General features: G+C 37.7%; 1 protein-coding gene across 5 annotated transcripts in view; it reads right to left on the bottom strand.

Annotated features, from left to right (window-relative positions):
- Window positions 1-210: 210 nt before the first annotated feature.
- The window catches only part of FAM210A (family with sequence similarity 210 member A), a 21,207-nt gene continuing 8,788 nt past the window's right edge, over window positions 211-12,629 (bottom strand). For 2 of the 5 annotated variants that reach the window (XM_063326466.1, XM_063326465.1), the window contains exons 2-5: window positions 8,485-8,608; window positions 6,760-7,232; window positions 4,561-4,672; window positions 212-2,093 (exon numbers count right to left, since the gene is read on the bottom strand). In XM_063326466.1, coding sequence (XP_063182536.1) covers window positions 1,827-2,093; window positions 4,561-4,672; window positions 6,760-7,208 — 828 coding nt within the window. In that variant the 5' untranslated portion in view covers window positions 7,209-7,232; window positions 8,485-8,608 and the 3' untranslated portion in view covers window positions 212-1,826. Of the gene's footprint in view, window positions 2,094-4,560; window positions 4,673-6,759; window positions 7,233-8,484; window positions 8,609-12,629 lie in introns of all 5 variants that reach the window. The other 3 variants (XM_063326468.1, XM_063326467.1, XM_063326469.1) reach the window with 2 other exon arrangements.

Below are 12,629 nucleotides of genomic sequence, written 5' to 3'. Positions count from 1 at the left end.
GACAAAGAGGATGATCATGCAGTATTACTGGGGCAGACTTCTGGCTTTGCAGAGTACTGCAGTACACAGACACCACTGCCCATGAAAATGGAAAACCAGAACAAATGCCAACATCAGAAGAACGTGTGCAAGAGGACAGTAAGGAAAAGTACACTAAAATAGAAAAAAAGAAAAGTATCTATTAACTCAAATCCTACAGTAGCACTCATCTCCGCAGAAGAGTTCACAGAATTATTTTTTAATAATATTTATCAGAAACATGGCACTTTACATCTTCAGGGCAGTGAATATACAATGATTATTCCTCACAACATCCCTGTGAGGCAGGCATTAGACTGCAGTTACTATTTGGCAGGTGGACAGAGGCAGAGAAGTAGGTAATCAATCCTGCACAATTAAGTTAATGAAGTTCAACTCGCTTAAACATGGAGAGGCCCTCAGTGACTTGACTGAAAACACAAGTGAGGCAGAGGTGATACTTTTTCAGCTATATTCTTTTACTCTAGTCAATTACAATGCTCAGGGTCCAACTCTGTTGCTTCCTCATATCCCTCTGCAAAAACACACCTTTGTTAAACAAGATACACAAGCAGAGAGTTGCTACAAAGCGAGATCTGTAATAGAAATAGGAAAAAAATCACTTCGATTTAGCTTCTATTTGAATAAAACCATGAGAGAAGTTTGCCTGCCCAGTCAAATAGAACTGTAGTCCTTTATGACATCTCTGAGACAGCATTTCATCCTTCAGCTATGAGTAGGTATTTGCTTGATCTAAGAAAATCTATGGGGGGCGGGGAAGTTTGGTAGACTGTGATCACTGTCTCAGAAATTATGCTTATTTTAGTTAAATTGTTCTACTGAAGTCTGAGGGGTTCCTGAATATGAGGAGGAACTTTTGGGTTTAACTCTAACTTTGCGTGTATTTAAAAAGCCCCTTAGTATATCAATTTCTCAAGTAAACTTCTCTTTCAGATTTTTTTTGTTCCAAAAATGAAATAGAACAGTTTTGTAAACTTTAACATAATAAAAAAATCCTAGTTTTTAATATACAATATTGATTAATTTCATGTAATAACTTTTTCTACTGTAAATCAACTTTAGGAAACCAAGTATACTTGACAGTATGGCTAGCGTAATTAAGTCATCTTCGTACAGCTCTCAGTTGAGATCTCTGAAGAGATACACTGTCCAAGAAAGAAGATTCATAGTCTCAACCTGTAAACTATCACAGCTCAGCTGAAGTCAATGTAGCCATTAGAATTCATTCAGTAGCTAATCCATTGATTCCTTCATGTGCAGTATCAGTGATAATGGTCTGTCTCCAAGTTGAGAGATGATCACGACTGAAGAGGCCTGGGTCCACATACTCTGAAAAATCAAAATACGTTGCCTTTCCCAGTAGAGAAATATTCATTTTCATTTAATGGAAGATGCAGCCTAATGGAACAATGGCTGTGTGCTACGATGGAAGAAGAATAAAGTAGCATCTTTTGGAAGAAACCATCTTCATTTTGAGGGGGGGAATAAAAAAAAAAAAAAAAAAGAGGGAAGAGTGACTGTTAACACTATCAACCAATAGACACATGAACTTCTAATATGAGATTCAGCTTTTCCTTCTGTAAATTGAAATTTTGTCACCACCTCTCCCCCAGGGAACTTTAACCTTGTTGAATATACAGAATTTTTAAATCCACAGAGCAATTGCAGTCTCCAGACAAGGGGGGAAAAAAAAGGGAAAAAAAAAGCTCTGAAGTGCACTTTGTATATCCTGCCTCACAAAGGGTTAAAGTGCTAAGTTTGATATATCCAAAAATTAAGCATCTTTCCTATTCCTTTATTTTTTTAAATGAAACTTTATCTTTGGTTTCTTGTATCTTCTCTGTAATTTTATCCTTTGTTTCCTCCATCTTCTCTGTAATTTTATCCTTTGTTTCCTCCATCTTCTCTGTAATTTTATCCTTTGTTTCCTCCATCCGATCTTGTAGATATTCCTTTACTGGTGGTGGAGTGGACATGTAGCCATTCTTACGTAGATATTTAACAGTGATGGATGTTCCTCCCAAAGTCACAGTGTATCTGGCAGGAGTTGCAATCTTAAAGAAACCAAAGAACACACCATATCAATAAAACAGGACAATATTATCTAGCAAACGGTATTTTTAATATTGAGAATTTATTTTGGCCAGTGTCAGATATTAAAAAGATCTTCTATTTACATGGAAATAAGCCAATTTACAGTGCATCCCCAGAACAGCACACATTTTACTTAAAGTATCCTTTTGACAAAGCCAGCACAGGCATTAGATTTCCATTTTAGAAAAGAAACCCTCCCTGTGCAGCTTGTGGGTTGAGAATTAGGATCTCAGAACGCAATTCAGAACGGACAGCATGTGAACACTGAGCCATATAAGCAAAGAGGAAATACTGACAAGAAGATATGCTTTAAATTGCAACTGACATCACCTACTTGGATTTACACAAAGCATTTGATACTGTCCCACACGACCTCCTTGTCTCTAAATTGGATAGACATGAATTTGATGGATGGACCACTTGGTGGATAAGTAATCGTCTGGATGGCCACACTCAGAGAGTCGCGGTCAACAGCTCAATGTCCAAGTGGTGACCAGTCACAAGTGACATTCCTCAGGGGGTGGTACTGGGACCAGCACTGTTTAACATCTTTGTCAGCGACGTGGACAGTGGGATCGAGTGCACCCTCAGCAAGCTTGCCAGTGACACCAAGCTGCGTGGTGTGGTTGACACTGGAGGGAAGGGATGCCATCCAGAGGGACCTGGACAGGCTTGAGAGGTGGGCCTGTGCAAACCTCATGAAGCTCAACAAGGCCAAGTACAAGGTCCTGCACATGTGTCACAGCAATCCCAATCACAGATACAGGCTGGGTGGAAAATGGATTGAGAGCAGCCTTGAGGAAAAGGACTTGGGGGTGCTGGTGGATAAGCAGTTCAACATGAGCTGCCAATGTGCACTTGCAGCCCAGAAAGCCAACTGCACCCTGGGGTGCATCAAAAGAAGCGTGGCCAGCAGGTCGAGGGAAGTGACTCTACCTCTATACTCCTCTCCCATGAGACCACACCTGGAGTACTGCATCCAGCTCTGGTGTCCTCAATATAAGAAGGACATGGACCTGTTGGAACGGGTCTAGAGGAGGGCCATGAAGGTAATCAGAGGGCTGGAACACCTATGCTATGAGGACAGGCTGAGAGAGTTGGGGCTGTTCAGCCTGGAGAAGAAAAGGCTCTGGGGAAACCTTATAACAGCCTTCCAGTACCTAAAGGGGGCCTACAGAAGACATAGGGTGGGACTCTTTATGAGTGAGCATAGCAATAGGACAAGGGGTAACAGTTTTAAACTGAAAGAGGGTAGATTTGGATTAGATATTAGGAAGAAATTCTTCACTCTGACGGTGGCGAGGCAGTGGAACAGGTTGCCCAGGGAAGCTGTGGATGCCCCATCCCTGGAAGTGTTCAAGGCCAGGCTGGATGGGGTTTGAGCAGCCTGGTCTAGTGGGAGGTGTCCCTGCCTGTGGCAGGGGGGCTGGAACTAGGTGATCTTTAAGGTCCAACTCTAACCATTCTACGATTCTAATGAATTCTAAAATTCATAAGAGTAGAGGTATCTTTCAGTCCAAAACTAGGACCCACACATAAAGAACTAGAGCTAAGAGACCTTGGGAGGTCAGCTAATCTAAAACACAACAAACCGAGTTCGTCATTCTCCATAGACTGACCTGTTCTTTTAGAACTTCAAAGATAAAGCCTGCAAAATCTTCCCTTTGCAACCTATTCTAATGCTTATCTTGAAATTTTCTTCCAACACCGCCATATCTCCCAGCTATAATAAAATCTTCATATTTAACCACATTTGTTTATTGGTCTCTTTTAGGCACAGGAATAATTGGTAAGAGTAATGCTTTCACATTTTGTTTGAGAAAATAACTTCTTTAAGTAACAGGTAAGAACATCACATTTGGAAACAAAACAGATGAGTGGCATTTGAAGCGAATACAGTACTTTGTTTTCGCATGGTCTGACATGTTTCAAGTTTCCCAAACATGGATTGTGCACATACAAAGCAATAAAAAGAGACCCAAACCTGAATGTAAGCAATCGATTCAAATGGACAATGAAAGTACTTGAGTGATGGAGAACTAAGGTAGAAAGACAAACCAACAAATCCTCTAGGATAAAAATAACTGCACTTTTATCTGGAAATCATGAGGTGTTTAGACTTTGTCCCTGTTAATTACATCAGGGATACAGAGGAGTAACTTAATTGTAATTAAATCTCTGAGGGCAGATAATAGTTCTGCAGCAAACAAAGAAGTTATTTTAGAAATACAGAGAGACTCCTTAAAGGAACACAGACCCCATATCAACTTGCATGTCACTATTTTTACTACAAAAATGAATGCTCAAGTATGTGTTAACTATCAAAGAGAGAAAACAGCATTAATTCTTTCTGATGTAAGCAAATAAACCCTGTTTAGCTCACCAGGCAAGATTTAGAGCTTATTTACAAACTATAATTATACTTACTTTATACAATGCATATGCAGTTAGGGCATTTCCACTCTGGGAATTTTTCAGGATGCTTACTATGCTGTCTGGTAAACCGATCAACTCTAGGAACGGAACAACATTCACTCCTCTACAAAAGAGAAAAAATTGGCAACCTGAATTGGGATTTGTAACCTGAACAGTAATTTACAGTACCATTTCCATTCTTTATTATACAAACTTTGCAATTTGATAGCAAAGTATTTTTTCATCTAAGCAATATACTTACAGGATTTATATTTCTGTACATATAGGTAAATTAATGTTCTTCTCAGCATGCCAAGAGCCGACCCATTTATACTATCCCCTGTTCAGCTGAGTAGCTGCTAACTTACCTGCGTCCCAGTTTATTATGTTTGAAGCTAAGTAGATACAATGGTGGTAAGACAGCTACTCAGGCTCCAGTTGTGCAGGTTCAACTTCATGTTCTGTTTTGCCTAAAATTCCTTTTTCTTTCCCTTTCTAAAATTTCAGACTAATCTGCAGCACGCCCAGAAGCACAGAATCCAGACTTCAGTGTCCTTTGTTCACTTTTAAATATATCAAATAAATGGAATGTGGCATAAGAAAATGAAGCAACAAGTTATCTGGACAAGACTTCAGGGGTTTTGTGCCCTGTTGTTCTACCTTGTCAATATAAGGTGGCAAGATGGGTGGAGGGAGCTCCTATCACAATTTCTTTCTATTTGAAAATCAGGGAAGCTAACATCAGCACCAAAGAAAAAAAGACAGTCTTTACATTACAGTAGAAAGCTACATGCAGTTATAGAAGACCCAACTTTCCAATATTTAGAGATGTTGTATTATTAATATCATTATCCATTTCTACCTAATATTTTATTTTCTGTGCATGCGATCACTGTAGCATCAGGGACAATAACGGGCAGTAATTTAGTAATAGTTACCAGAACCTACAATCCGAAGGCCTCTCCTCAGAGTAGAAAATGGAGGCCTAGTAAGATCTGAAAGACAGCATTAACTGTGTTATTTCATAAACCACCATTGTTTAGTCTCATATCGTGAGCAGTCGTTCTGAAAGTTATTTTTCCACTTCAAGAGGGTGCCGCTCCTGGGGCATGACAAACTAAAGCTTTGTTAGAATTAGTTTCCAGTTAAATAATTCAGTTGTTTTAATCTGTCAAATACCTATTTTAGCAGCTAACTTAATTGTTTCAAGAAAAGTAATCTTCACTCAATCTGAAATATCTAGATGTAAGCATCAACCTGGATTCATCCAAAGCAAAATATTTTTATAGCTCAAGACCTTTATTCCTCTGACATGAGCTAAATTTAGAATGACATTTGGATCTATAGCTCCTAGAAAGGGCAATTATGCCAGCTGGTTAGAGTAACTAAAACAAACACTTGTGCAGTAAGGCATTCTGATGTCAAAGCCCCATCCTTGCCGCCACAAACTGTTGTTGTTTCATGCTTTCTATTATTAAATGTACGACACTAGCAATCCAGAGATAAACATTTACTCATATTTAGCAAACCATTTGCAGATAGATAAAACCTCTTTCATCTGAACTAGCAGCTCATAGCTGATATAGCAGGGTTTTTCCTAATGAATGCCATTTTCCAGAACAGTATCTGGCACATGCTATAGCTGAAAGAAACTAAAATTAGAATACTTATCTTTTTTTTTAGCCACACAAATATTTCATTTCCAATTAAAAAGTCTGGCCTACAGTAGCATTTTTTTTTAGTGAAAGTCAGGAAAGACAGGAAACAAATAAAAAAGGAAAAGATACACATCTTGCAAGGAGCATGACGTGAAAGTCCAATGGCAAAAAAAGAACAAGTCTATAAAGATCTCACCTAGCAATTTGTAATCAGGATTCAAAATCCCTATCTTTACCTTGTGAGAGGTTACTAATAATTTCAATGCTGTTTATATCCACGCATATTTTGGGGAGATGAGCATTCCTTCAAATGTTAGCAACGTATCTGGTACACAGCAATAACTGCATGATAACAGTATGGATATGACACTCTCATGAATCCTATATACTTTTGATATAAATCTTGTGCTTCAATTAAAACTGTATCCTCACTTCCCTATTACATATACAGGCACTTTTTAACATGTAATAATAATTTTTATGTCCTTTCACCTGTGAAAGTCAGTCTCAATTCAACAGCAGTATTGGGTGCTGCAACAAAATATCAACTTACTTCATGGCTGCATAGTAAAAGGATCCAAACCATACAGTGGAAGTCAGAAGATGCACTGGAATCATGACTTTTCCGTACTGTTTAAATGTTTTCTTGAATCTCTGAACAAGACTAATTGATTTGTCTTGTAATGGATCAGTATCTGAAGAATCTGACTCTACCGGGCTCTGCTTGGGTGTATCAGTGGCCGAAGTCAAAGGATTTCTCTCTTCTAGTACTTTGTGAGGAGTGTCTGCTGGCTGTGATGAAAAAGAACTTTTCTTCGAGGCAAAGCATGCTGCACCTGCATGAAGACACCGTTTAGGAGGGTCCAGTGCCAAAATCACTTTGCATCCAACATTTGACAACGCCGATGGTCCATTTAAGCACTGAAAGATACTAGTGCGAGGAAAAACCAAACACGTCCCGTGTGCCAGCTGAGATGCAGTATGTAATAGACTTCGTTGCATTTTGATGAAGTGTGGCTGAGGTTTCTATAGAGAGGAAACAAGAAAAGACCAAATTGCATTTCAATAATCTGATTTCTATTTGCTCCAATGCCACTTGAAATTCTCAAATTTTAATTTGCCTTTTATTCTTCTATTTTAAAATGTTTTCCTTATCTTGCTTTGCAGAAATTGTTACCTTCTAGAATTAAGTAATTTTAGATCTCACTTCTTTAGCACTCTGAACTAAAATGGCTCCTTCACTTAACAGATTCTGCTCCTCACAGCTAAAATGCTCATTCTACTCTCTAAAAGCATTTTTAGATATTTAGTACTATCTACTGCTTTTATCTGCATAATCTGGTACAGTTATTGAAAAATTGCCCTTGAAACTTCACTTCTAGTAGCAACTGATAGTTTGAGTGATACTTTGAGCCTACGTAAATGTAGTATGAACTCACTTAAGTGCAATTAAGACAAATTTTTGGTGTCAATACATTCTTAGTTTTGGTATAGTTTTTCATGTTCTATACTATTTTGAACTAAGAGTTCATACAGTAAAAAATCAATAACAACAATAATAATAATAATTACTACTAATAATAAATCAATAATCTTAATAGTAGCAAACCTAACCATAACAGCCTGCCAGTATACATCTGTTAGGAAGAGGCATGGTACTGTTGAATGTCATGTATTAACAGGAGCAAATCTGATCTGCAATTTCAGAAATATTACAATGCAAAGAATATTTTAAAACTGTGGATAACCCAGTTAACTTTATGATTTTGAATACTTAACAGTTACTTCTGATAGTTCAAAAGAACCATTGAGAGATACCCCAACAAGAGAAGAATTTTCTTTGACGTGTATAGATGTCAAGAAGTCTTTTTCCCCCCCAAAAAAATGCATGCTTTGAACTAGCAAGTGAAATACTAACTCTCCTTTCCTTTATGCAACAACTGCAAGTTACAGAAATAATTTACCTTCCCTCCAAAAAAGTGCCACTGATTAATTTTATGTAACAAATGCCAGTTAAATCAGTTACATTACAACCTTCAAGTCTTTATGATGATTTTATGTTTTTAATTATCATAACAATTCTTGATCCAAACTAGATATCATTAAAATTTAATTGAAACTCCACTGTTGTCTTCATGTCTGCTTCCCCTTCAACTATAGCCTTAGATGTATTTCAGTCAGGTGTTTTGATAGTGAATTTGTTCTAGGCTGCTGAAAATTACCAATACTTCATTACATAGGCAGAAGTTTAAAAAAAAAAAAATGAAGCCATACATACTCTTTATTACTTTCCAGATGTGCAACAAGAAAAGTATGATAAGGTTTTTATCTTCAATAAGTTGCAACTCTTCTGCTGGTTCCCCACCTTTCAAATACAAGTCTTGAACATATTGATGACTCTGCTAAAGTATAAAAAAAGGCGCATTTAGAGAAACAGCAAGAACAGCAAGCCTATATTATTAAGATTTTTGGTCAGCCTGAAACCTTCCTTACTGAAGAAGTTATTGGTATAAATTCCCCTTTGGATACTGCCATGCTAATGGGAGATTTTTTTTTTCCCCTGTGTAACTTACAAGTTCCTCAACTGTGAATTACTGTTTCCTTTCAAGAGAGAAAAGTTTCATAACCCAAATGCATCTGTTGGAACATTCTTGCCTGTATGTTTTCTATGTATTTTTATGTTATCGTTGTGTTTGAATTAATTACAGTTACTAGAATTACAACGTTTGATGTGGGGAAAAGACTGGAGAAATGGTTTCAAACTCCCTGGGAACCTCTACTTTGCACATGAAGCACAGACACCCACTTTTGTTGAACTCATACTAACAGGAGGTATTGCATCAACAGGGGAAAAAGGAACTTTAGTCTCTATGTAAGCAAGCAGTTACTCACTCCTGTTGAGTTATGAACGCAGTGGGAGACAAGAAGTACTACTGCTTATAGAGCAGTAAATCATCTGCAGGTACTGCTTCTCGAGTCTAGGTCCTGTAAGAATTTACTGGAAACAGCAACTGCTTGTGATATCTCTGGTTTTAGAAGAAGCACAGATTCTTCCTGACTTCTTAGATCCAAATGCAACTGCCTCTCAAAACAAAAAGTAGCGAAAACACTCAGTAAAACTCAAGTGGTATATGACAGAGTGCCATCTTAACAACTAACTTACTGATTTATAGAAATTATAACAACAAATTGGAAGAAGACAACTACATTGCTTGCCTACTGCCACTTACACTCCTTTCCTGAGGGATAACACTCTCCACAGGGGACTGCTTTTCCCTCTCACTAACAGTACACAACACTGACCATCTGCCCTATGTAGATTTTCACAATATCCATCCAGCAGACTCAGCAAAGAATACCTATCCATCTCTGGGAATTTGGGAGCTCTTGAGTCAGACTTACACTGTTCATCTATTTTCAGTGGATGGCACCCTATTGAAAAATACCTGTTCCAAACAACCATTTGAAAAGTGCCATCACACAGCATGGGGGAAACCATGCTCAGCACTCTGATTTTGGTTCGTTAATGTTATTAACAGGACTCTGCATTCCAACAGCCTTGGAAGGAGATAATTCTGTACAGACGCAAGAAGAAACTAAACAAGTATTTTCTGAATTTTCCCATTCCATACAGTGCATATACATGAACACTGTTTCTAGGTTTTGCGGTCCAGCACCTACTGACAGCACAAAAGTAACACCATACCACACCTCTGACTAATTGCAACGGCTGCAGGACATTGGGGTATGAAATGGCTTCCAGGGGGTAAGAATTCTCCTTAATGTGAAGAAGCAGTGGGTCACTACTACACGTTCAACTCACCAGTAATTAGCTACCACAGTTGTGATTCATAAATTAATTTCAACGCCTCTGCTCACAGCATTAGGTGCACCGTGTAAGACTTAAAAATAGAATGTCAACGATGGCTTTAAAGCAGGGGAACTACCAGGGCCATTGACAAGACTTGCCACACCACTTTTTTTGTTCCTGTATCCTCAGATGGACTTGGAATGCTTTAACTAAAGGGTTTTTCTCCACGATGCAAGACCCTGCTGGCCAAAGGGAAGGTTCTCTAACCATCTACTGTAGATCATGAAAAGGTCCTGAACCTTGTAAGCACAAATGATAGTATGTTTCTAGCTAATATTCTGTGAAACAGCTTACTTTTTGCTTCTCCACTTTAAAAAGAGCTTTTTGTTAGAAGCTTGATATATAAGAAAAGACTTAGATATGATAGTTTTATATTTGAAAGAATAAAAGAAAACAGGTTTTTCAAAATAAGGCTGAATTTCCTAATGATCCTACTGTGTTTCACAGGTAGGTGCTTTATTTTACTTATCTAAATGAACAAAGGAAAGACTAATGTAATCCTTACTTGTAGGGATGGTTACAAGCAGGATGTATGAAAGGCAATGCAACAGATTAATATAGGATACACTTTGTAAATTGATTTTAAAGAAATGAATATTATTAAAGGGGTGATGGGTGCATCTACTCAATTGTAGTATTTTAATTACTTGGCTCGACATTGCAAAAAAATCTTAAATAGGACAGACAAAGTGCACAATAAATGTGGTTTGAGGTCCAAAGAAATACGAAACTGTAGTTGTTTCATCCCTCTAAAACACAAGATGAATACAGAGAAATCTGTGCTTTAAGATGCAAGTAGTGAAAGGAAGTTCCTAGTATTCTTTGCACTCAACAGGAAGGGGGAGAAAGTGTGTCAGCCTGTGGATTTGAGACACAATTTTATTCTCCAAGTATAGCACTTTTTAAAAAGAAATTACTATATAAGCTATACAATTGCCCCTGTAACTTTAGGTTGCTATAACCACTCAGATTCTAAGGAAGTCAGGCCAGAAACGTAGATGTTATCCACAATTGCACCTGGTGATTTTTCAAAAGTTGTTTCTTCATTTTAGTGCATTTCATTTTTTTTCATGCTGTTGCATAGTGTTGCAAAAGCGCAGAAAAGGACAGAAGCTAGAACCTTCAGGTATCAATATGGAAAAGCAGCTGGTCTATGGCATAAGAATTTTGCGAGGGCCGGAACAGAATGTGTTTTAAAGCATCTTCAATTTCTACATTAGCTTTCTCTTAAAAATGTGATGAGGAAAAAAATAAATATGGAGATATCTAAGGAGAAATATAGCTGTCCTCACTGCAAGAATCTCATGTGGTCAAATGACTGAATAGAAGCTAGTAGGACAAACTATGAAATGATATACAAACACTTCTGGGATAAGGTCTCCTCTTCAGTGCTGTCATATTCTGGCTAACTATTTAGTAGTATCTCCAGCAGGCTGTAAACTGAGCTGAAGAGATCTTGGCTGTTCAGGACATACTCCTCGTTGGGATTCTTGGACATCCACTTAGTTCCTGAAGGCACTAAGGTCTGTCTCATGGCAAGCTATTAACAAGCCCTCTGACATAACGGGAGTGCTCTAGTGGCCTCTTGAGGAAAAATATAGATCGGCTTCTCATTGCAGTGCTAGAGGGTTTGTTTGGCAAGCTTTTGTGCTTCTGTTTAGATCAGCTTTGGCATAAACCTGAGGGACTGCAGGAGTATCCTCTCTCTTCCATTTGCTCTGCTAAACCTTTGCCTTCCAGTGATTACATTTGCTTTTGTTCTTGAGGACAACAAAAGTTCTGGATCTTTTAATATCACAGAGTTGGTCTATGTGACTACCACAAATTCATGGTTTTGGACATGTGCTAACATTTTATGCAAAAAAAAAAAAAAAAGGGGGATCATTGTAAAGCACAGAAGTAGTAAGCCAATATACGTACAGCAAAGGCTGTTGTGGATATCTGCTGTTGCAAAAAGAAATCATGCCAGAGATGCTGTCAGATAAAACTTATCAGGGTAATTTGTATAAAAAGAGTGATCCTGTTACAATTAACTTTTTTTTGAGCTACCAGAGAAATTAAAATACAAGAATGGGGGTGGATATAAGATGGCAAAAAACTTTAGTGTAAGTTCTTTTGTAAAAGAGGTCAGCAAGCACCAGAGGGAATTGCAGATATAGTATACGTAGACTACATTGATTTATTTTCTCAGTTCTACCAGAAACACTCTGGACATGATATGTAAATATGGATGAATTTAAAGCCTTTTTACTTGTTCTTTTACTGTTTAAAAAAAGAACATTAATTATACCACAGGAGAGTTCCCAATGAAAATCTATGAGCTTTTTTTTCCACTCCCAAGGCACCTTTCTATGAAATCAGAGAATTAATTTACATTCTTGTCATTTTCATTGTAAAATCAAGCAAACTTTGAGGGTTGTATTGTATATACAGAAGAATTCTGAAAGGACACAAACCAAGTTTTCAGAAATCCTTTCCAACTCACCTTTCAGATTGCCTAAAAAGAAAATGTACAGAAATGTCGTCCAAACAGCTCAGTTTAATAAACCCCC

The sequence above is a fragment of the Chroicocephalus ridibundus genome, chromosome 2 (assembly GCF_963924245.1).
Source record: "Chroicocephalus ridibundus chromosome 2, bChrRid1.1, whole genome shotgun sequence".
Taxonomy (NCBI): Eukaryota; Metazoa; Chordata; class Aves; order Charadriiformes; family Laridae; genus Chroicocephalus; species Chroicocephalus ridibundus.
The sequence above is the reverse complement of the archived record's forward strand: the minus strand, read 5'-3'. Positions and strand labels throughout refer to the sequence as shown.